This window comes from Carettochelys insculpta, chromosome 27 (genome assembly GCF_033958435.1).
Source record: "Carettochelys insculpta isolate YL-2023 chromosome 27, ASM3395843v1, whole genome shotgun sequence".
In the NCBI taxonomy this organism is placed as follows: domain Eukaryota; kingdom Metazoa; phylum Chordata; order Testudines; family Carettochelyidae; genus Carettochelys; species Carettochelys insculpta.
In genome coordinates, this window is record NC_134163.1 from 2,408,141 (window position 1) to 2,431,584 (window position 23,444).

The following is a 23,444-nucleotide window of genomic DNA, read 5'->3' on the forward strand; positions in this document are numbered from 1 at the left end:
GATGCATTGCCATGCTGCAGAGCCTCGTGGTCTGTAGAGGTTTGGGAGCACTTTTCCCAAGAGTCAGGCTGTTAGCACTGGTGGCTTTGCTACATTCCACCTCCCTCAGTTCCTCGTGCAACATCAGCATCACAAAGGATTTCTCTTGCCCAAAACCCTTGTTGCACATTGTAAGACAGCTAAAACGCCTCGCCCCAGGACTGAACCAGACACAGGCACTCTCCTTTCATTCTCCCTTCAGGCTTGGTACTGGCTACCAGCACAGCAGGGCAGAGCTAGCTTGGCCCAAAGCCCAAGGGAAGAGTCACCTTGTCATGGGAATTTTAAAAGTATGATCAATGGATCCATGTGAATAGCTGCAACCTCTCTCCCTACCCTCTGCCCTAGAGAGAACTTCCCAGGTAATATACCATTACTCTGGCCCCAGCCTAATCCCTGGCCCATCTAACTTCCTGCTGTTGGCCCTGCCCCATCCACTTCCCTTGCAAATGCTAATTGTTCCTCATTATGGCTTCTCACTGGCCTCTTTCTGCAAAGCTCATCCTTCCCAGCCAACACCACCCAGATTCCCTGGTGCATTTGGTGCTAGCTGGATAGAGCAGGTGGTACAAGAGGAGTTTGGGGAAGGAGTCAAGGGAGGAGAGCGAGATGCACTAGGTGGGGAGTTCTGGAGCCTCTGTGGGTTGCCTGAGTAAAAAAACCAGTTTAATCTCACAGGGCCAGACCAGCTCCTGACTTGTCTCCATTGAGTGGCATGGAGTTACACTGGGAATCTGGCCCAAGGCTGCCAGCTGACTTCAGTCAGAAGAATACAGCCTTCTCCCATGCGCCACCCATGAGTCACCCAGCTGTCTGACTGGCTCCTTTGCCTTGTGCACCTTTAACCATGCCGCACACTCGCACAGAGCTTTTCACCTGAGGTGGGGATCAGATTTACACAGGGGGAATCAGAGGCACGGGAGGGGATCCGCCAAGCTGACAGAGGGTCCTTCGCCCTTTAAGCTGACTGTGTGTGCTGCTTGTTTTTCAGATCAGCAACGTGAGCTTCTTCCTCCTTTTCCCCATCTTGCTGTACCTCAATCACCAATATGTTCAGCAGTGTCCCCTGTCGGCATATACCCTCTCCGGCATGCTCCTGTTAATCGGTATGGCACAGGGCTATTGAAAACCCTAACACAGTGGTTCCCAAACTTTTCAGTATCACGCCTGCCTGTTGATAATTGAGAAACCATCATCCCCCCACACCTCTTCTTTACCACCATCCAACCCCCTTTTAACAAAAAATTCAATTCATAACTTAAAATAAACACAAAGATTTGATATAAAAATGTAATTTAAAATTAAAAATTAGCACAAATAGTTTTCCTTGGCCCTTTGCGGGTGCCTGGTGCAGCCTCAGCTGCCAAGCTGCCTGAGCCCCGCGCCAGTGGCCAGAGCTGCCCATGTCAGCCACATTCCCATCTGAGATCTGCGCTGCCAGAGCCACAACCGGACACCTGAGTCCTGCACTGCCGGGGCCAGCCACCCGCTCCAGCTGCCAAAGCTGCCCGCCCAAGCCCCACGCTGCCAGGGCCAGCTGCCCTCCTGCCAGCCCAAGCCACCAAAGCCAATTGTTCCTAGGGCCAGCTGCCCACCCACCAGCCACCCAAGCCACCCACTGAAGCCCCACACTGCCAGGGCCAGCTGCCCACGCACCAACCCAAGCTGCCCAAACCCCACGCTGCTGGGGCCAGCCACCCACCTGCCAGCCCAAGCCCCGCACTGCTGGGGCCAGCCACCTGAACCCCATCCTGCTGGGACCAGCCGCCCACCTGCCAGCTGTCCAAGCCCCACGTTGCAGGAGCCAGCCACCAGCCCAAGCCCCATGATGAGCCAGCCACCCAAGCCCCACGAGTCCCACAAGCCTGCTGGCAGGTCGAGCCCCTCCCCTGCCACAAAGCCAGACACCACCAGCCCTTGGCTTTTACTCCATCCCCATCACCTGAGCCAGGCAGCCCCAGGCCCCCCATCTAACACCTCCTCCTCCCTCCCCTCAACCAACACTCTCTCACCTTTGCAGGAGGCAGATAGCTCCACATGGGGTCTTCGCCAGCTGCCTGCTTTTTACAGAGGCTGTGCTGGGTCACCACGTAAAATGGCAGCGGCTGAGAGCTGGAAGCAAAGGCCGACTCTTTCTTTGGGTGGGGGAAATTATGGGGGGGCTGGGTTGCCTTGTGTCCCTCTGGAATTCCCTCATGCTCCCCAGTTTGGGAAGCCACGCCCTAACAGAGCCCCCATTGCTTTCACTTCCCACAGGACCTGAGTGTAAGTGGCAAGGGGTGAGATGTTGTTCTGTGGGCAGAGTCCACGGGGGCGGGGGGACAAGTGTAGCTCCAGGCTCCAGCTTAGAGCATGGCTACACTGAAAAGGCAACAAGCCTCAGAGCCTAGGCTGAGGGATGCTCTGGGTTTCAGAGTCTAGGGTCCTGCCCGAGCAGAACTGGCCAAACTGCTGTTTCTAGCTCTTCAGCCCAGGTCCTAAAAGTCTGGCCTCTGAGAATCAGCAAGGGATTTCCCCTCACCCCCGGCCCCTTCATATCACCAAAACAGGCACCAGAATGCAGCCCTCGGATTGTTTTCCTGGGGGTGACAAACTTTCTCAGCAGAGTCCTGGGGACCTGCAGGACAACTGACCCCTTTTATACACGGGCGGGCTGGGAGGGGGAAGGGGGGTGGTAGTGTCAACACTGCGGCTGGGGGGTGCACACACATGCTCGCTTTCCTCGGGCTAGTGCACCAGAGTAGCCATGTGGCCACCCAAGCCTGCGCCTAGGACCTCAGAGGGGGTTGTGCTTGGGTGGCCGGCCCAAGGTGTCTCCTATGCTACTGCCATCAGGCTCTTACTTTTGGCCTGGAAGCTTGAGCACAGCTAATACATGTGCGTCTGCCTGAGCTGGGATTTACACCCCTCTGCCACAGCCTAGACACACCCACCGATGCTTCAGGAAGAGCTGGGTTCTGAATTTTGGATCTGCCCCTCGTTCTCTGATTATGGGAAGTGTGAAAAAGAGAGAGATTGATCAGTTCCTTGTCCTCCTACAGCCCCTCCTGCAGGTCTTCTCCAACTCACTTCCCCATGGGCTGAGACCGTGATTCAGGAAGGTTCATAAGTACATGGTTAACTTTACGCACATTCCTGCACTGGGACATGCTCCAGGCTAGACAAGAGCTTTAGGACTGCCCTGAGTCAGGGCCCCATGGGGAGAGCATCCTTCACAAAGCGTGATGGTGACCCTGTCTCCATCATACACATCCCACCCTGAAAGGTTTGGCCTAGTGCAGGCAGAGGGAGAAGACCTGCAATGGGGCTTGTGGGACAGAATTGAACTACAGGACATTCCAGAGCAGAGACCTGGAGATTCTGGTACGAAGGAAATGCAGTGGATTGTATTTCGGGATGGGGGTGGGGTGCAAGCTGGAAGGAGGCAGATTAGACTCCTGGGGCTGGAAAAGACCTCAGGAGGCCATCAAGTCCAACCCCTGCCCAAGGCAGGACCAACCCCAGCTATGGTTATGAACACAACCAGCCTCACTCATTGCAGGTATTTTCTCTACATACTATCACGTGACTCTGAGCTACGTGGGACAGCTGCTGGACGAGCTCTCCATCCTCTGGACTCTCGCCTTAACGTACATCTTTTGGTTCCCAAAATGTTACTTCCCAGGATTCATCAAGGACAGGTAGGACCTGGGTGGGGCACATGAGTGCCAGTTCCAGTAGCTGCCTTTGGGTGGGTTGGGCCACTCTACTGGACTTGTCTGACCTGCAGAGTCCCCCGTTCAGCAGTCAGCCTTGCCAAAAGGAGACACCCTACAAGTTCCCATCATTTGTACTGGGAACCAGAAACCTCACTGTGCACAGGCAGCAGGTCCGTCAGTGGACCCATCCTCGCTCCTCAGAACTCAGCTCAGCTGGAGCTGGTTGTCACTGCAAACCTTACCAGGAGGCTGAACACGGAGAATTTCAACCACATAGATCTGACAAGATTGTTTTTAAATGTAGCAGGGCTGAGTGGAGAAGACTTGGGTTTGTTGTGTTGGAGACCTAATCTCTATCCCCTGTTTGTACACCCTCTCCATGGCCAGCAACCGCTATGCTGAGGTTGCTGAATGTTTCCTTTCTTCATATTTTCCCAACCACTGTTAGGAGCTCTACTGTCTCCAGGTCCTGGCAAGAATGCTGGTTTATAAGTTCATAGAATCATAGAACACTGGAACAGGAAGGGACTTTGAGAGGTCATCGAGTCCAGTCCCCTGACCTCTCAGCAGGACCAAGCACCCAGGAGCAAGTTGGTGTAAGGCATGAGGCTTATGACACATGGGCTACGTCTACACGTGCACCCAACTTCGAAATAGCTTATTTCGATGTTGCGACATCGAAATAGGCTATTTCGATGAATAACGTCTACACGTCCTCCAGGGCTGGCAACGTCGATGTTCAACTTCGACGTTGCTCAGCCCAACATCGAAATAGGCACAGCGAGGGAACGTCTACACGCCAAAGTAGCACACATCGAAATAAGGGAGCCAGGCACAGCTGCAGACAGGGTCACGGGGCGGACTCAACAGCAAGTCGCTCCCTTAAAGGGCCCCTCCCAGACACACTTTCATTAAACAGTGCAAGATACACAGAGCCAACAACTAGTTGCAGACCCTGTATATGCAGCACGGACCCCCAGCTGCAGCAGCAGCAGCCAGAAGCCCTGGGCTAAGGGCTGCTGCCCACGGTGACCACAGAGCCCCGCAAGGGCTGGAGAGAGAGTATCTCTCAACCCCCCAGCTGATGGCCGCCATGGAGGACCCCGCTATTTCGATGTTGCGGGACGCGGATCGTCTACACGTCCCTACTTCGATGTTGAACGTCGAAGTAGGGCGCTATTCCCATCCGCTCATGGGGTTAGCGACTTCGACGTCTCGCCGCCTAACGTCGATTTCAACTTCGAAATAGCGCCCAACACGTGTAGACGTGACGGGCGCTATTTCGAAGTTACTGCCGCTACTTCGAAGTAGCGTGCACGTGTAGACGCAGCCATGGTCTCCCAGTTCCCAGCCCACTAGGCCACAGTCGAGGAGTATTTTGATGGCAGAAAGCATGAGGATAAAGCTTGCCTGTGTGCTGTCCCATGGGGGGTTTAGTTCACGATGCCTGCTTCCGCATGGCTCAGGGAGATTCTGCGGAGCGTGCTCAGTACTGATGGGATGTTAGGATATTTTTAGCAGTAAATAAGACGCTCTAGAGGGCACAAGTAAATAGTGCTTTTCAATAGCATATAACTCAGCCAAATCTGGCTGGATTTTCATGGGAAACCAAAAGGCTGCCCACAGGCCAGGGTCAGAGAACATGGCAAGGAAAAAGCTTTACCAGTAAAACAGTGGTTGGAAAAATATTGACAATTAAGGAACCTCAACACACAAGTTGCTAACTCTTCCCCTGTAGCACCTCTTGTCTTGCTTTCTTATCACGAAAGCCTCATTTCCTGTCCTGATTAATTTCTGGACGCCTGTGACCTCTCTGTAACTGTCCTTGCAATACTATCCATACCCAGATGGTCACTCTGTTGGACTCAGGGATATGGCTGCAGCTTGGTATGCAAGAGGATGCTCTGTCTGTCCCTGGGCATAGTCCCCAAGAACAAAAACTTGGGTCCAAATCTGCCTGAGGTCATTGCCAAAGTCTCCAGGCTGTTGGCTGGAGTCGAGGCACTGCAGATGTAGGTGATCCTGTTGCAACAAGTGAGAAAGGATCTCTGAACAGCCCAGCCATTGTCACCTTTTGCGGTCCTGGCAGCCAGAGGATCTCTGAGGTGCCCCCTGGCCCCATCTCTTCCTGCAAGGTCCCACCTCTTCCCCCAGGCCTTTTCTTCACCTCTGCCCCCAAAAACTTGCACCCTTTGCTTGCTTCTCTCCCCTTCTTCCCCAGTGCTTGCTGGATTGGCTCATGGAGCCCATCTGCACGCAGGAAGCAGCCCTCACTGAGCAGAGACTGGCACAGTTTAATGATCCATCACCGTCCCTGCTCCATGGTAACTGGATTTCTGGTCCCAGTGCCATTTAGAGTGCAGGTCCCTGAAAACCAGACACCTGGCAACCCCTACCTGGCACTCGGACACAGAAGCTGAAATCTGCCAGGTAAACACTGGCCAGGTGGCAACCCGAACTAGTGCAGGGCAGGAGGAAAGTCCAAATCAGCCACAAAAGAGCCGTGAGGGTGTCCGTGTTTATTTTCCTTAGTGTTTATTTTATTCTATCGAAACGAACCAGCAGTCCTGTAGCACTTTAAAGACTAACACAATAATTTGTTAGGGGATGAGCTTTCATGGGATAGACCCACTTCTTCAGTCTGTCCCACAAAAGCTTATCACCTAATAAATTATTGTGTCACTCTTTAAAGTGCTACAGGCCTGCCAGTTTGTTTTGACAGAATACAGACTGACACAGGCACCTCTCTGTCACTATGTTATTCCTGTTCCTTCTGGTTTTCCATTGGCCCCCCAGGTCCCCAGCCCTGCTGGACTGGTCGGCCCCAGTGGGCATTTCCGAATCAGACTAGTGTTGGTGCTGCTTGTTAGCAAACAAGTGGCAATAAAACCCATGAGCGCCCCCGGGGCTGCTTCGGGCAGCCTCACAGGGGCAGCTCGGGTTTGCTCAGTGCAGCTAAGAGCAGGGGCAGGGGGCAGTCTGTTTGCCCCCTTCAGGCCAGTGAGATGACCCTGGCTGTGGTGTTGTACAGTGCCCACATCCCACGAAACGGCGCTTGCCCCTCATGAGCTGTGTCTACACGTGCACGCTACTTCGAAGTAGCAGCACTAACTTCGACATAGCGCCCGTCGCGGCTACACGCGTCGGGCGCTATTTCGAAGTTAACTTCGACGTTAGGCAGCGAGACGTTGAAGTCGCTAACCTCATGAGGGGATCGGAATAGCGCCCTACTTCGACGTTCAACGTCGAAGTAGGGACCGTGTAGACGATCCGCGTCCAGCAACGTCGAAATTGCCGGGTCCTCCATGGCGGCCATCAGCTGGGGGGTTGAGAGATGCTCTCTCTCCAGCCCCTGCGGGGCTCTATGGTCACCGTGGGCAGCAGCCCTTAGCCCAGGGTTTCTGGCTGCTGCTGCGGCAGCTGGGGATCCATGCTGCATGCACAGGGTCTGCAACCAGTTGTCGGCTCTGTGGATCTTGTGTTGTTTAGTGCAACTGTGTCTGGGAGGGGCCCTTTAAGGGAGCGGCTTGCTGTTGAGCCCGCCCTGTGACCCTGTCTGCAGCTGTGCCTGGCACCCTTATTTCGATGTGTGCTACTTTGGCGTGTAGACGTTCCCTCGCTGCGCCTATTTCGATGTGGTGCCGCGCAACGTCGAAGTTGAACATCGACTTTGCCAGCCCTGGAGGATGTGTAGATGTTATTCATCGAAATAAGCTATTTCGATGTTGGCTTCACGTGTAGACGTAGCCATGCTGGGCTGGCTGGGATGGGGAGTTTGCTCTTCCCTGGCAAAGGAAGAGGTCACTGGGAGTTCACCGCAGAGACTGAGACAGGGCTTTGCATGTGAACGCAGCCCCCACCCCCGAGCTCTACTGTTGTTCCGCAAGGGGCAAAGTCCGAATGGGTTTGCGGGGCAGTCCAGAGCTGTTATTAGAGACAGAGCTCTTGCCCCTGTGCTCAAGCCTGCAGAACACCACTCCTACTGACGCTCCTCTGCACTGGCCCCGCAGGACTACGTGCCCCACAAAGCAGAAGCAGGGCCCACTTGCAGCTTCTTTTCATTGCTCCTTGAGGAATCTCCAAGCATTCTGTGCCCACCTCAGGAGCCAGACAAGCCATTCCATCGGGGAGCTGCGTGGGAAAGCCCCTCTTCCCCTCAGTCACAACATTCGGGGGAGACTCTTCTTAGCCTCGTACCCCGGGACTCAGCTCTGTTGCTCAGTCCAGCTGCCGCTCAGGTGACAGTCTGGGGCTTCTCCAGGTGCACACAGCACACCCAGAGCTCCAGGTCGTGAGACTGCCAGGCGGTGAGAGGCAGGGGTCGGGTGGGCTCTGCAGGGCAGGCTGACGGCATGAACCTGCAGGGGTGTTTGGCTGAGACATTGCTGAAGGGCTGTCCTGACCACAGACTGGATGGGAGTTTCCGATGGTGAACAGGCTTGGGGAAGGAGAGGGCCACGGAGCACAAGATTGTGCCACAGGCTCAGTCACTCACAACCAGCTGCAGCAGGCTGGCATGTTCGGGTGCAGCAGGGAGTCAGCTGGCCATCCTAGCCCAGCAGCTGGAGGGCAGATTTCAGCTGCTCAGCCTCCTCTCCCTTCCTGCAGAAGCTCCTGGGAATACAATGGGTTTTCCTCAAGACCCAGGCCTGTGGAGGGGGCGGGGGCCAGTTGCCCTGGGCCCATACATTCAAGGGGTCCCAGGACTCCCAGCCGCTGCCATCGCTACAGCAGAAGCATCGGCAACTGGAGCCCTGGGCCTTTAAATCACCACTGAAGCACCATGTGACATGCTCTGAGGGTTCTCAGGGCTGGGCGGGGGGGCAGCATGGCACTCTCTGGGCAGCACTCAGGGCTGGCTGCCCCCAGCTCTGCCCCTTCCACCTAAGGCCATGTCTCTTCCAGGAGCGTGAAGCTGACCCCTCCCTGACCTTGCCCAGTGGCTGGCAAATCTGCCCACCCCCTCCTGCGAAGAGCAATTCAGTTAATAAAACACACAGGGTTTCCAAGCCAAGGGCAGCCTGTGCAGTGTGTTGGGGAGAGAAAGAAGGAAGCACAATGAGACAAGCTGGCAAAGGTAGGTGTCCTAACTCAGGGGCTAACTCCCGCTACCCCGTAAGCCCACTTGAAGCCATTCTGGCAGTCCAAAGCAGACCTGGGGCTGCCCTGACCTGGCAGCTGAGGATCTCCCAGAATGGGGAAAGTCCCAAGTGGCATTACACTGGGGGAGCTGGATCTGTTCCTCTGCTCTGGCAATCACAGCTGGCATAAAAGTCCCTAGGGGACCTTCACCAGTAGCTGTCAGAACAGCTTTGTAGGAGTGATCCAGCACAGCCTGACCCCAGTAGCCTTCAAGACTGGGAGACTTCCCTTGCTCCCACCCCACTTCCTGTTGTTCCCTCTAGGGGAAGGGCTGAGGGCAACTTTGGAAGTGTCTGCAATTCCCAGGCAGTGCCAGTCGCCTGCCCCCCCTGAGGTGCTACTGCCCGGGGCTGCATGTGGGTTCTGTGTGTGGCCCACAAGACAGTTGGTTCCCGCTGCCCATGTGCAGGGTTGCCAGGTCCCCCAGTTTGCATCCACGTCATTTTTTTCCTACTGCTATTACTAAAGTGACACAGATTGAGCCAGGGCAGATGGAGTGAGGTGTGAGCTGACTGCACACAACACTGACTGTGAGCCATGTGCCCCCTCTGCATCCAGGCAAAGTGCTGCTGTGGTTCAATTAGCAAACCCCCCATTTTTAGGTACACAAGTGCCGGTAGCAAAACTACCCTGTCTGGGGAGAGCGTGTTGGTTACAGCCATCATGTGGCCATTGGGATGAAGGAGGGCCACTCTCTAGCCTGGGTTGCCCCTGGCTGATCTATGAAGAGACCCCGATGGAGATGGTGGGCCTGGGCAGACTTGCGATCCTGCTGAGCATGTGCAAGTGGCTCAGCTGGTGCTGGGGTATTGGTTAGTCAAACTCAGCTAGGCTTTACCAGAGTCCCTAGGAGGCCTTGGGCAAGTCACCTTCCCATGCTGCACCTCAGGTTCACCCTCTGTACCAGGGGACTAACAGCTCCAGGCCCCTGGGGAAGCTGAATTCATTCATGTGTGCAAAACACTGACAGGTGCTAGAAAGGGACAAAAGCTCCTCCCTCTTAACCCTTTCAGCAAGTGGCAGGGAGACCTCCTCACTGCCCTGCAGCGAAGTGTCCCTGCCCTGTTACTAACCCCGACTGGTCCATCTCCCCTTTCTCGTCAGGACGCAGTTTGGCTGGCTGGTTGGCACCTCTACTGGCGTTTGCAGCTTGATGTCATTCATCAAACCCGTCTTCAATGCTTACCTGCTCAACAGCATTTCCCTCCACCTCCTGTACTTAACATGCCAGGAGCTGAAAAAGTAAGATGGTGATTTCCTTGCCAGAAAGTTTGTTTGCAGCCTTGCACTGGAGTGCATCTGACAGGGAGGGTTTGACCCAGGAAAGCTCAGGCCCAAATAAATGCTATCCTTTAAGGTGCCCCAGGACTCGTCACTTTCTGGAGCTACCAGCTAACACACTGACCACAGGCGGAGAAGATTGTTTAGCATAAGTTAACTCATATTGCAGGGTGAAGTGTCTTGTTCATGCCTCGCCAGTCCTGGAAGAAAGGAGGAAAAAGCTTCGGGAGAGGGGAGTTAGTAGGCACTGGTGTAATAAGCGATAGATTCACTCTCAATTCCCCTCGGGGTTTTAGTCTCTTGCAGACAATGAATTTAAGCTCCCAGGCCCATCCAGCTCAAATGAGAGGTGACACTGATGATGCTTCAAGATGCCAAGGGACCATCTCAGCCAAACTGGCAACACCCCTGGGAGAATAAGGGAATAATAAATCTTATTGCAAATGGAGAGAGGAACCCACCAAAATGTGGACAGAGACAATGTGCCTTTGTTTTAAGGATCAGGCTGGAACCTACTTGATGACATTTTGGTTTGACAGCCTCTCAGAGTGAGCTGACACAGGCTTTGCTGTCCCACAGTCAGTAGCTTCAGGGTCACCAACCTGAGCAAGAAAGGATGAATCATGATTTTTCTGAAGCTACTCAGAATCTAGTGCATAGGTGTGCCCCCTGGGGAGGCTGAGGCAATCCTGCCCCCCTCTCTCCCATCAGTCGTCCCCACCCCAAGAGAAAGCCCATGCTGGTTGTTACCTCCTGGGAAACTGGAGGTAGTGCTGGCTTCCTGAGGTGTGCAGGCGGGTGGAGGAAACATCCTGAGATGCCAGCTCTGACATGCAGCTGGGGGAAGTGCGTGTGCTGCTTCCCATCTCCAAACAGCCAGTGTGTTTCCTGAAAAGCTGGGTCTGCTGCCTTCCTGCATGGGGGGACTGTGCAGGAGTAGGAGCCCCAGGTCCACGCCAGCTCCAACTGCTCAGACAGTGCATGCCCTGCTCCTCGCTCCCCCTGGCAGCCGTGCACTGCCTGAGCAACTGGAGCTGGCACAGGCCCAGGACTCCCACTCCCTGCCCCACCCTCTGCGCAGCAAGGCAGCAGGTGGAAGGAAGTCACCAGCAGGCAACAGACACAGCTGTTTGGGGAGAGCAAGCTGTGCAGGTGCCTGCCGAGACGCCTGACCTGGCGCACGGCTGTGGGACCCTGAGGAACCAGCAGTTCTGTCCCCTCCCCTCGCTCAGACCCCTCCACACATACCCTGGCCCCTGTTCACACAGATCAGGAAAGTTATTTTTATAGATGTTTAATTAATATGATGCCTGTGATTAAGAAGTGGAAGTACAATGAAGACCACATTAAGTATGGCTTCACTGTCCTGGTAGGAAGTGGGAATCGATGATTCTCAGTGCATAGTATGCCACAGTTCTCAGCAATGATGCCTTGAGGCCTAGTCATCTTGAGCAACACATGACGAAGAAACACAGCACTTTGACAGACAAACCAAACAAGTGTTTGCTGCTAAACTTCAAAATTTGAAACACATGAAGCTGGACACTACTGGAGCTTTTCAGCAAGCCTCGGCCAAAGCAGTAGAAGCATCTTATAAACGGTCATTGGTTATCGATAACGCCAAGAAAGCGCACATAATTGCAGAAACTCTCATGAACCATTGCTTGTTGAAAGCAGCTGGTATTGTGCTTGGTACTGAAAGCAAGAAAAAACTGTCAGAAATTTTGCTTTCTGACAATCCCATGAAATGTTGCATCGTTGACCTGGCGAAAGATCTTAAACTTCAAGTTGTGGAGGCAGTGTTGGCGTCTCCTTTTTTTGCAATTCAATGCGACGATACCCACTGAGGTAGCACAATGCTGACAGTTGCTTGTCTACATTCAATTCATTAACAATGGAACTGTGAAAGAGTTACTTTTTTCGAAGGAATTGACAACCACATTAAAGGCTGCTGGTGTTATGAAAACAATTTCTGACTTTTTTTGGAAGAATATAGACTTTCCTGGGGAAAAGTGGTCGATGTATGCACAGACGGTGCTCCAGTAACTCCTGGCTCTGTGACATTAGTGAAAGAAAAAAATGCAGCCCTAACCACAACTCACTGCTTCATACAAAGACAAGCATTGGCTGCCAAAACCCTTCCAGATGACCTATGTGACTTAAAGTTAGCCATTAAAGTTGTCAATTTTGTGAAGAACATTGCTTTAAATAGGGGACTTTTTGCTCCTCTTTGCATGGATTTGGGAGTGGATCATAAAACTTTAGTTTCGCACAGAGTTACGATGGCTTTGGAAAGGTAACATGCTGTCAAGATTATTCCAATTGAAAGACAGTGGAAATTTTCCTTAATCAACAGAAGAAAAAAATTATTTCATGTGTTTATAGACCAAACATTTCAACTTTCACTGATGTACCTTGTGGACATTTTTGAATCTTTGAACAACCTCATTTTGAAGCTGCAAGGAAACAAGGCTGCAAATATTATAGCACACCATGATGCCAAAGCATTTATGGAAGAAAAAATCCAGCTTTGCAAACAAACCAGTTTAGACACCTAACTTTGTCTTCTCCAACATTTTTATCAATTCGCTAAAAATGAATGTTTCCAAGAACTTTGTAAAAAGAATGTGAAGAACAAAATTGTGTTTCATCTGGACTGCCTGGCTGACAAATTCACCTGTTTTCCGTACAACTTTTCCAGCAGCCCCATTCATAAATTAGTACGCACTCCATTCAACATTGATGCTCATTCATTACCAGAAGTATTGCAAGAACAGTACTCAAAGTAAAATAGGATTCAAGTGTGAAAGATAACTTCACAAACTCAAGCTTGGAGGAATTTCGGATAAACTATTTCCCAAGGTACTTGAAAGTTGGAGAAGGAGCGCTATGTATTAGTCTTCCATTTTTGTCAATGTACCTCTGAAAAAAGCTTTAAGTTTAAATCACATTCAAAATGAAACAAAGAAATCGAGTGGATGTCAAAAACAATTTGTGTTGCACACTCATCTTTCAAATGTAGGATTTCCCAATTCGTGAAGAAAATGTAGCACTATACTTCACATTCAATTCGCTTTCTCTTCTATTTCTGATGTTAAGTTAGTTTCGAGACCCAAAAATTTAAAGTATTTCTGTTTATTTCTAATTTCAAATAAGATGTTTATCAAGTTTGTGTTTGTTTTAAATTACAAGTGGAATGTTTTGTTAAAATGGGGGTTGGACAATGGTAAAGAGGTGGGGGTTGTGAGGGTTTCTCAAAAACCAAAAAGGGGGTGACGCCAAGAAGTTTGGCGGCCATTGATCTGGTGAGCTGGGAAAGGGAACGTTTAGCTGTAGGTTGGTGGCTCAAATCCAGCTAGGCAGTGAAGAGCACTTGGTGTTCCCAATTTGCAGCTGTTTGATGGCTTCTTTAAAATGACTCTGATCTCAGCTCCCGATGGCCAAAGCCCAAGCACAGGAAATGGCCAGCACAACTGGCACCAATGGACTCTCCAGGCACGTCTACATGGCCACTTTACCACACTGCACCTTTCTTGCTCGGGTGCGAAGAAACACCCCTCTAAGCGCAACAAGTTACTGTGCCAGAATGTGGCCGAGAAGACAGTTCTCATGCTGGGAGCTATGCCCCTCGATTAGGTGGCTTACACAGAATGCTGTGCAAGTCCAGTGCCATGGCCAAGCGTTCTCTCCAAGCACTGCCGCTGCAGCACTTTAATCTTTTAAGGGTAGACTTAGCCTATGGAGTATGCCTACACGGCAATCTGGAGTTACAGGTGCAGCTCATGTAGCTGCACCTGAGCTTTGATCCAGTGAGCTCACAACTAGCTTAGGTAACAATAGCAGAAAAGGCCCAGCAGCCCAGCACGGGTGGGCCTGACCCTTTCTCCCACAATCCTGGGGACAAATTAGAACAGCCAGCTCCAGTGCTATGGGAGCCACCTTTGACCTAGTTCCAGACAGATCAGAGACAGTGAGAATATGCCTGCCCATGCTACAATCGTGCCTTCGCACTACTGCCATGCCCCTGCTGTACTTGTTCAGGGGGCAGAGGCTGCTATTTTCAAAAGAGTCAAAGGGAGTTAGAAGCCAGAATAATTCCAATTGGACTTGGTACCTAAGTCCCCTGGGTTCTAATACAGCATATTTCATTGTCACCAAACACACTCCCAGTGCTTCATTTGCAATTAAAATGGTGCTGGGGCTCAAGCTAACTTTTTACTTTAACCACTGTTGTGGCAAGCGTAAAGGTTATGACCTGCCAAGCCCAGGCTGCAGGGGCTCAGGCTTGGCAAAAAATTAAGTACTGCACATCACCATCTACATAAATAAAATAGTGCTTGGAACAGCAGGACAATGCGGTTTGCCCACTTCCAATGGGAAACAGCCAAGCCCTGCCCTGGACTATCGGGGCTGGCAAAATAAATCTAAGGGGTGTTTTTTAAAATGTAGTTTGCACCAAAAGGACAATTTTCTCCTAACCTTAACAGATCTGTCTCTCCCTGTCCTCTCTCCCAGGAGCAGCAACCCTCGTGTTCACCGCACAGCTGCCTTCATGGTCATGTGGTGGGTGCTAGCCATTACCTGCTGGATAAGTGACAAGTGGTTCTGTGGATTTTGGCAGAGGCTTCACTTCTGTTACCTTCACAGCTTCTGGTAAGAGTGGCTGCTCTGATTCAGTGAATAAGTTGCTATGGGAGTTAGTTATTTCACAAGGGGAAAACCTCTTGCTAGGTTGAGAATAGAACAGCTGGAGACGGCCTGAGGGGTTAGGAGATCAGAAAGTACCCAGTGGAGGGGCACAAGAGACTTTTTGGTGGAATCATAGAACACTAGGACTGGAAGGGACCTTGAGAGGCCATTGAGCCCAGCCCCGCCGCCTCAATGGCAGGACCAAATACTATCTCTCTAACCTGTTAAATATTTCCAGCGATGGAGATTCCACAACCTCCCTTGGCAATTTATTCCACTGTTTGACCACCCTGACAGTTAGCAACTTTTTCCTAATGTCCAACCTAAACCTCCCTTGCTGCAGTTTAAGTCCGTTGCCTCTTGTTCTATCCTCAGAGGCCAAGAAGAACAAGTTTTCTCCCTCCTCCTTATGACACCCTTTTAGATGCCTGAAAACCGCTATCATGTCCCCTCAATCTTCTCTTTTCCAAGCTAAACAAACCCAATTTCAACCTTTGTTCATAGGTCACATTCTCTAGACCTTTAATCATTCTTGTCGCTCTTTTCTGGACCCTCTCTAGTTTCTCCACTTTTTTTGAAGTGCGGTGCCCAGAACTGGACACAATACTCCAGCTGAGGCCTAACCAGCACAGAGTAGAGCGGGAGAATGACTTCTCGTGTCTTGTTCACAACACACCTGTTAATGCGTCCCAGAATCATGTTTGCTTTTTTTGCAACAGCATCACACTGTTGACTCATTTAGCTTGTGGTCCACTATAATCGCTAGATCCCTTTCTGCTGTAGTCATTCCTAGACAGTCTCTCTCCATTCTGTATGTGTGAAACTGATTGTTCCTTCCCAAGCGGAGCACTTTGCATTTGTCCTTAAGCTTCATCCTGTTTACCTCAGACCATTTCTCCAATTTATCCAGATCATTTTGAATTATGACCCTATCCTCCAAAGCTGCAGCAACCCCTCCCAACTTGGTATCATCTGCAAACTTAATAAGCGTACCTTTTATGCCAATATCTAAATCATTGATTAAGACATTGAACAGAACCGGTCCTAACACAGACCCCTGCAGAACCCCACTTGTTATACTTTTCCAGCAGGATTGAGAACCATTAAGAACTACTCTCTGGGTACAGTTATCCAGCCAGTTATGCACCCACCTTATAGTGGCCTCATCTAAGTTGTATTTGCCTAGTTTTTTTATAAGAATATCATGAGAGATTGTATCAAATGCTTTACTAAAATCTAGGTTTGCCATATCTACCGCTCCTCCCCTATCCACAAGGCTCGTTATCCTATCAGATTAGTTTGACAAGATTTATTCTTTACAAACCCACGCTGGCTGTTTCCTATTACCTTACCACCTTCCAAGTGCTTGCAGATGATTTCTTTAATTACCTGCTCCATTATCTTTCCTGGCACAGAAGTTAAGCTGACTGGCCTGTAGTTTCCTGGGTTATTCTTATTCCCCTTTTTATAGATGGGCACTGTATTTGCCCTTTTCCAGTCTTCTGGAATCTCTCCTGTCTCCCATGATTTTCTAAAGATGATAGATAAAGGCTCAGATACCTCCTCTATCAGCTCCTTGAGTATTCTAGGGTGCATTTCATCAGGCCCTGGTGACTTGGAGACATCTAGTTTTCCTAAGTGATTTTTAGCTTGTTTTTTTATTTCAACTTCTAACCCTACCCCTTTCCCACTAGCATTCACTATGTTGGACATTCCTTCAGACTTCTCAGTGAAGACCAAAACAAAGTCATTAAGCATCTCTGCCATTTCCAAGTTGCCTGTTACTGTTTCTCCCTCCTCACTGAGGAATGGCCCTACCCAGTCTCTTGTTTCTAATATATTTATAAAAAGCCTTCTTGTTTCCCTTTATGCCTGTAGCTAGTTTGAGCTCATTTTGTGCCTTAGCCTTTCTAATCTTGCTCCTGCATTCTTGTGTTGTTTGCCTATATTCATCCTTTGTAATTTTTCCTTGTTTCCATTTTTTATACAGTTCCTTTTTTATTTTGAGATCATGCAAGATCTCCTGGTTAAGCCAAGCTGGTCTTTTTCCATATTTTCTACCTTTCCTACACAGCGGGATAGCTTGCTTTTGGACCCTTAATAATGTCCCTTTGAAAAACTGCCAACTCTCCTCAGCTGTTTTTCCCCTCAGTTTTGCTTCCCATGAGACCTTACCTACCAGCTCTGAGTTCACCAAAATTTGCCCTCCTGAAATCCATTCTCTATTTTGCTGTTTTCTGTTCCACCCTTCCTTAGGATTGTGAACTCTGATTTCGTGATCACTTTCACCCAAGCTGCCTTCCACCTTCAAGTTCTCTACCAATTCCTCCCTATTTGTTAAAATCAAATCTAAAACAGCTTCCCCCCAGTAGCTTTTCAACCTTTTGGAATAAAAAATTGTCTCCAATACAATGCAAGAACTTACTGGATAGGCTGTGCCCCACTGTATTAGTTTTCCCAACATATATCTGGATAGTTGAAGTCCCCCATCACCACCAAATCTGGGGCCCTGCTTGACTTTGTTAGTTGTTTAACAAAAGCCTCATCCACCTCTTCCACCTGGCTAGGCGGCCTATAGTAGATGCCTATCAGGACATCACCCTTGTTTTTTACCCCTGTTAGTCTAACCCAGAGACTCTCAACATGTCCATCGCCACGTCAGTCCAAGTGTGTACATTTTTAATATATAAGACAACACCTCCCCTCCTTTCTTCCCTGTCTACCCTTTCTAAGCAGGCTGTACCCTTCAGTACTAACATTCCAACCGTGTGTATTATCCCACCAAGTTTCTGTGATGACAACGATGTCATAGTTGTATTTATTTACTAGCACTTGCAGTTCTTCCTGCTTATTACCCAGACTTCTTGCATTTGTATACAGGCATCTAAGACATTGATTAGATCTTGCCTCCCTGTTTTGCCCTGACCCTCTTTTTACTCTGACATTGTTGCCCATGCTGCCTCCCATTTCTGACCCATCACCCAGGTTTCCATGTTCTCCACTTACCTGTGGGCTTTGCTCCCCTGCTCCCGTCGAACCTAGTTTAAAGCCCTCATCACTAGGTTAGCCAGTCTGTGTCCAAATACGGTCTTTCCCCTCCTCGAAAGGTGAACACCATCCCTGCCCAGCAGTCCTTCCTGGAATAGCATCCCATGGTCAAGGAAGCCAAAGCCTTCCTGGTGACACCATCTTCGAAGCCAGGCATTCACCTCTAGGATGCACCTGTCTCTGCCTGGGCCCCTACCACTGACAGGCAGGATTGAGGAGAATACCACCTGCGCCCTAAACACCTTCACCCATGCCCCCAGAGCCCTGAAGTCACTCGACCTGCTCAGCATCATACCTCACAGTATCATTAGTGCCCACGTGGATGAGAAGCATGGGATAGTAGTCAGAGGGCCTGATAATCCTCAACAACGCCTCCGTCACATCTTGGATACAGGCCCCAGGCAGGCAGCACACCTCCCGAGATGAAATGTCAGGGCGACAGATGGGCGCATCCATCCCCCTCAGAAGAGAGTCCCCGACCACCACTACTCTACATTTCCTCCTCGCAGTGGTGGCAGCAGACTTCCCAGCCTTGGGGTACGAGGCTTCTCCTCTGCTGTACGGGGCGATTCGTTGTCTCCTGTATCCAGTACAGCATAACTGTTTCCCAGTACCCCAGTGGGAGGGTTCTGAGCAGGGTTAGAACACTGCCTGCTGCCAGAAGTAACAAGCTGCCAGTGTCTACCCTGATCTATCTCCTCCTCCACCAGTGGTTTTTCAGCTTTCTTGTGCACTGGGACAGCTACCTCAGCTCACTCCACATGAATACTATCCAAGAACTGCTCATGGAGTCGGATACGCCTCAACCTGGCCTTCTCCTCCTGTAGCTCCTCCACCTGTTGCCTGAGAGATTCCACCAGCAGGCACCTTTCACACTGGATGGTCCCCCCAGCCTGGATATCAGTGAGTGGGAATTGCAAGCTACAGTCCCTGCAAAGCCACACCAGGATCTGGGTAGAGGCACCCATGGTCAGGCTGTCTGGCTGGCTGCAGGCACAGGTGGAGGAGACAGCAGTAGTGCTGGCACAGGTGTTGCAGGTCTTCCTGACCATCGTAGGCCTCCCTCTGTCACACTTCCTCTTAAACGTCCCCTGTCTGCAGCTCCCTGTCCACTACATTCCCCTGGTCGCCCTTGCCGCTGGCTTTTAAAGCCTCCTGGCCTGGGTCAGACCCTCCCCATGTGAGTCACACAGGGGAAGGCCAATCAGGGGAACAAAGGTCAGGCAGGCAGTCCCAGCTGCCACAGAAACTGAAACTGAAACTGACCCGCCTGAAATCAAAATGGCAGTTCAAATTCAAATAGATTCAAACAGTTAAGCACACTCACTCACCCCAAAAGCCACCGCTCTCACCTGGTAGCTTCTGCAGCGGCTGGATCACTTGCTCTCCCTCTTAAACTCCCATCTGCAGCTCTCTGTCCGCTATATATATGATATATATTAGGGTTGATTAAAAAAACCCTGATATTCCACTCATCTTCGTTTGTTAATTCTTTTCAGCTGTGATTTCCAAAGGAACCTAATGGAATCAGGTCCCTAAATCCCATTTGATTTTGGTGCCTAGCTCCCTTGGTCTGCTCTGAAAATCCCAGCCTCAATCTTTACTCCCGGAATTGGTTGCAGTTTTTCTGAAGGAGCAGTTGGCTGTTGGAAAAATGCCGATTTGGTGGAATTGAAGCGTTCTGCTGGAATGTGTCAATTCTGTTGAGACTTTTCTATGAAAGCCAGAGAGGCAAGGTGGGAGAGGGAGTACTGTTGATCGGCCAACTTCCGTGAGTGCCAGAGATGAGCTTTTCAGCTACCCAGAGCTCCTTGCCTGGTCGGAGAAAGGTAGTCAGGGCTTGTCAACCTGTAACGCACCACAAGGGCACAGCTGCTCCACCATAGCACACTGGGGGACACTACACTGACAGGAGGTGCCCTCCCATTGGGATAGCTTCTCTGCCGCCCTGGAGATAGTAGGGTAGCTAGGTAAATGGGACAGTTCTCCTCTCAGCCTAGTGGTGGGCGGATGAGGGACTGGTTTAACTGTAATGCTCAGGAGTGTGGATTTTTCACACCCCTGAGCAACAGTCAGTCCCATCAATTGGGGTTGCGGGGGGGAGAAATCAGCAAATGGGGCAGTAGCCCTGAGGCCTGTGATTCAAAAGAGCCTGGGCCTCCTGGCCACCCCTGCTGCTGCTGCTGTCGTAGTGGCCGGAGCCCTGGGCCCCGCTGAATTACTGCTAGAGCACTGCAGTCTGGGTGGTGCTGAGGGCTGGCCCCTGCCTGAGGCCCTGCCCCTCTAGGGCACAGAGCTGTCCCCTACATGTTGCCCCAGGATCTGCAGCGGCTGTCTGCCCTGCTGAATGCACCAACCTCATTTCCCCCTGCAGACCAAACCTCAAAGAGGCACAGCTCAATATGCAGGAGAACAGATTGATGTGGTTTTCTTGCAGCTCTGCCACGCGCCAGGCACCCCAGGCAGCTGGCTTCCCGGGCTTTGCCCAGTGGGGTTTAAAATGTTCTCTTACACGTTTCCTGAAATGGACTTCCCTGGCAATGTCTGCTCTGTAGGAACTCTCACAGCCGATTTTTTGCTCCGGTTTGTAACTAAATGTGCGTCAGGAGTGGGATACTTCCTGCAGGGCGGAAATGCCCGTTGCTGAACAGCTGTATTAATGACACTTTCTGCAACAAGGGCTGCATCGCAAGGTCCTAATTCGGTTTTTACGCAGAGGCTATCTACACTACCTATGCATATGGCAGCAGAGCCTGTCAGTGGGGATATAAATATGCCATCCTGAGCGACAAAAGTCACACCTTCACAAGCACTTGTACACTGCACTTTGTTGGTAGGAGAGCTGCTCCTGCAGACATAGCTTCTGCTGTTTGTGGAGGTGGCTTTTTATGCTGACAGGACAGCTCCCTGCTCTCAGCACAGAGCTTTTCCACCAGAGGTGCTTCAGCAGCACAGCTGAATCAGCCAATGGTGTTGTTGCAGAAGCACTGTGCATACAGATCAGGCCTCAGTCTTTACTTATACAAAACTCATTGCATGGTTTGCACCACTTAACACTCAGAGCTAACAACTGCTTAACCACCACTTGAGTCCTTGGCACTAGCCAAATACATTCTTATCAAGCAGACCTTTACTTACACTGTTCTGATTAGGAACAGAGAGGGAGCTGTGCTAGTCTATATGCTATCAAAACAAAAAAGCAGTCCAGTAGCGCTCTACAGACTAAGAAAATAATTAGTTAGGGGTGCGTCTACGCTATCTGGCCACTTCGAAGTAGCTGGCACAACGTTGAAATAGTACGCGTCGCGTCTACACGCTCCGTGCACTATTTCGATGTTGAAATCGACGTTAGGCGGCGAGACGTCGAAATCGCTATTCTAGACAAAGACGGGAAGTGTGCCCTACTTCAACATTCAGCATCAAAATAGGGCGTGTGCAGATGATCCATGTCCCGCTATGTTGCTATAGTGGGGTCCTCCATGGCAGCCATCAGCTGAGGGGTTGAGAGATGCTCTGTCCAGCCCCTGCAGGGCTCTATGGTCACTGCGTGCAGCAGCCCTTAGCCCAGGGCTTCTGGCTGCTGCTGCTGCTGCAGCTGGGGGTCCATGCTGTGTGCATGGGGTCTGCAACCGGTTGTTGGACCTCTGTGGACCTCGTTCTGTGCAGGCTGAGTGTGTCTGGGAGGGGCCCTTTAAGGGAGCGGCTTGCTCTTGCCCCAGCAGGGCTAATACAGCCTGTGACCCTGTCCGCAGGTTTGCTGGCCCCTTATTTTGACGGAGAGTGCTTGTGTGTGTGGACACTCTGCATTTCCTTCCGGGGCAACTCCTTTTGACATTCCTCCTCACTGCTTCGACGTTGAACATTGACGGCACCAGCCCTGGAGGACGTGTAGACGATACGCGTCGAAGTAGCCTATTTCGATGTCCTTACTTCGAAATAGGCTACTTCAGCGTAGTGTGCTAGTGTAGACGTAGCCTAGGTGATGAGCTTTCGTGGGACAGACCCACTTCTTCAGATCATAGCCATACCAGAACAGACTCAGTCTATGCTGTTTGCTTTCTGTCTGCAGGATTGGTTATTCAGAAAACCCAGAGAACATAAGTGATGTGGCTCCCTGAGAAACAACAGTGAAGGAGAAGGATAATAATTTGATCCCACAGGATTTATAGCTGCCTCGGTCATCAACTTGTTCAAAGCTCAGGGAACATCTTCAAACCCTCCTGTGGACCCAGCTATACGTTAGGGCTCTTGACAGCCAGAACATACAATGTTCCTGAGCTGTGCCAGATAATAGCTGATTTCTTCATCATTTGATTTTGATCGGACGCCGTAACTCTAGCCACACTGAGCAAAATTCTTCTAGCATCCACCACATAGAATCATAGAACGCTAGACTGGAAGGGACCTCGAGAGGTCATCAGGTCCAGTCCCCAGCCCTCACAGCAGGACCAAGCACTGTCTAGACCATCCCTGACAGATGTCTATCTAACCTGCTCTTAAATACCTCCGGTGCTAGAGATTCCACAACCTCCCTAGGCAATTTATTCCATTTTTTAACCACCCTGACAGTTTGGAAGTTTTTCCTCATGGCCAGCCTAAACCTCCTTGCCCATCGCTCCTTGTCCTATCTTCAGAGGCCAAGGAGAACAATTTTTCTCCCTCCACCTTGTAACCCTCCTTAGGTACTCGAAAACAGCTATCACGTCTTCTCTGTTCTAAACTAAAGAAGCCCAGTTCTTTCAGTCATCCCTCATAGCTCACATTCTCTAGAACTTTAATCATTCTTTTTTCTCTTCTCTGGACCTTCTCCAATTTCTCCACATTTCTTGAAATGTGGTGCCCAGAACTGGACACAATACCCCAATGAGTGCTGAGTGGAGCAGCAGAATGACTTCTTGTGGCTTGCTCGCAACACTCCTGGAAATGAGTCCCATATTTTTTTTTTTTTTTGCAACAGCATCACACTGTTGACTTATATTTAACTGGTGGTCCACTATGACCCCTAAATGACTTTCTGCAGTACTCCTTCCTAGATGGTTGCTTCTCATTCTGTAAGTATGAAGCTGATTGTTTCTTCCTAAGTACAGAACTTTGCATTTGTCCTTATTAAAACTTCATCCTGTTTACCTCAGACCATTTCTCCAGTTTGTCCAGATCATTTTGAATGCTGACCCTGTCCTCCAAAGCAGTTGCAACGACTCCCAGTTGGTATCATCTGCAAACTTAATAAGCATACTCTCTGTGCCAATATCTAAATTGTTGATGAAGATATTGAATAGAACCTGTCCCAAAACAGACCCCTGCTGAATCCCAATTGCTCTGCCCTTCCAGCATGACTGCAAACCATTAATAACTACTGAGAACAGTTATCCAGCCAGTTATGCACCCACCTTATAGAAGCCCCATCTAAGTTGCATTTGCCTAGTTTATTGATAAGATCATGCAAGACCATATCATATGCCCTACTAAAGTCTAGATATACCACATCCACCACTTCTCTCTTATCCACAAGACTTGTTATCCTGTCCAAGAAAGCTATCAGATTGG

At 50.5% G+C, this 23,444-nt stretch overlaps 1 protein-coding gene across 1 annotated transcript in view; it reads left to right on the forward strand.

The window, feature by feature from the left end:
- Nucleotides 1-23,444, forward strand: part of ACER1 (alkaline ceramidase 1) — a 36,872-nt gene that overhangs the window by 12,278 nt on the left and 1,150 nt on the right. The window contains exons 2-5 of the mRNA XM_074978580.1: nt 1,031-1,145; nt 3,581-3,719; nt 9,984-10,121; nt 14,676-14,813. Of these exons, the coding sequence (XP_074834681.1) occupies nt 1,031-1,145; nt 3,581-3,719; nt 9,984-10,121; nt 14,676-14,813 (530 nt within the window). The remainder of the gene's footprint in view (nt 1-1,030; nt 1,146-3,580; nt 3,720-9,983; nt 10,122-14,675; nt 14,814-23,444) is intronic.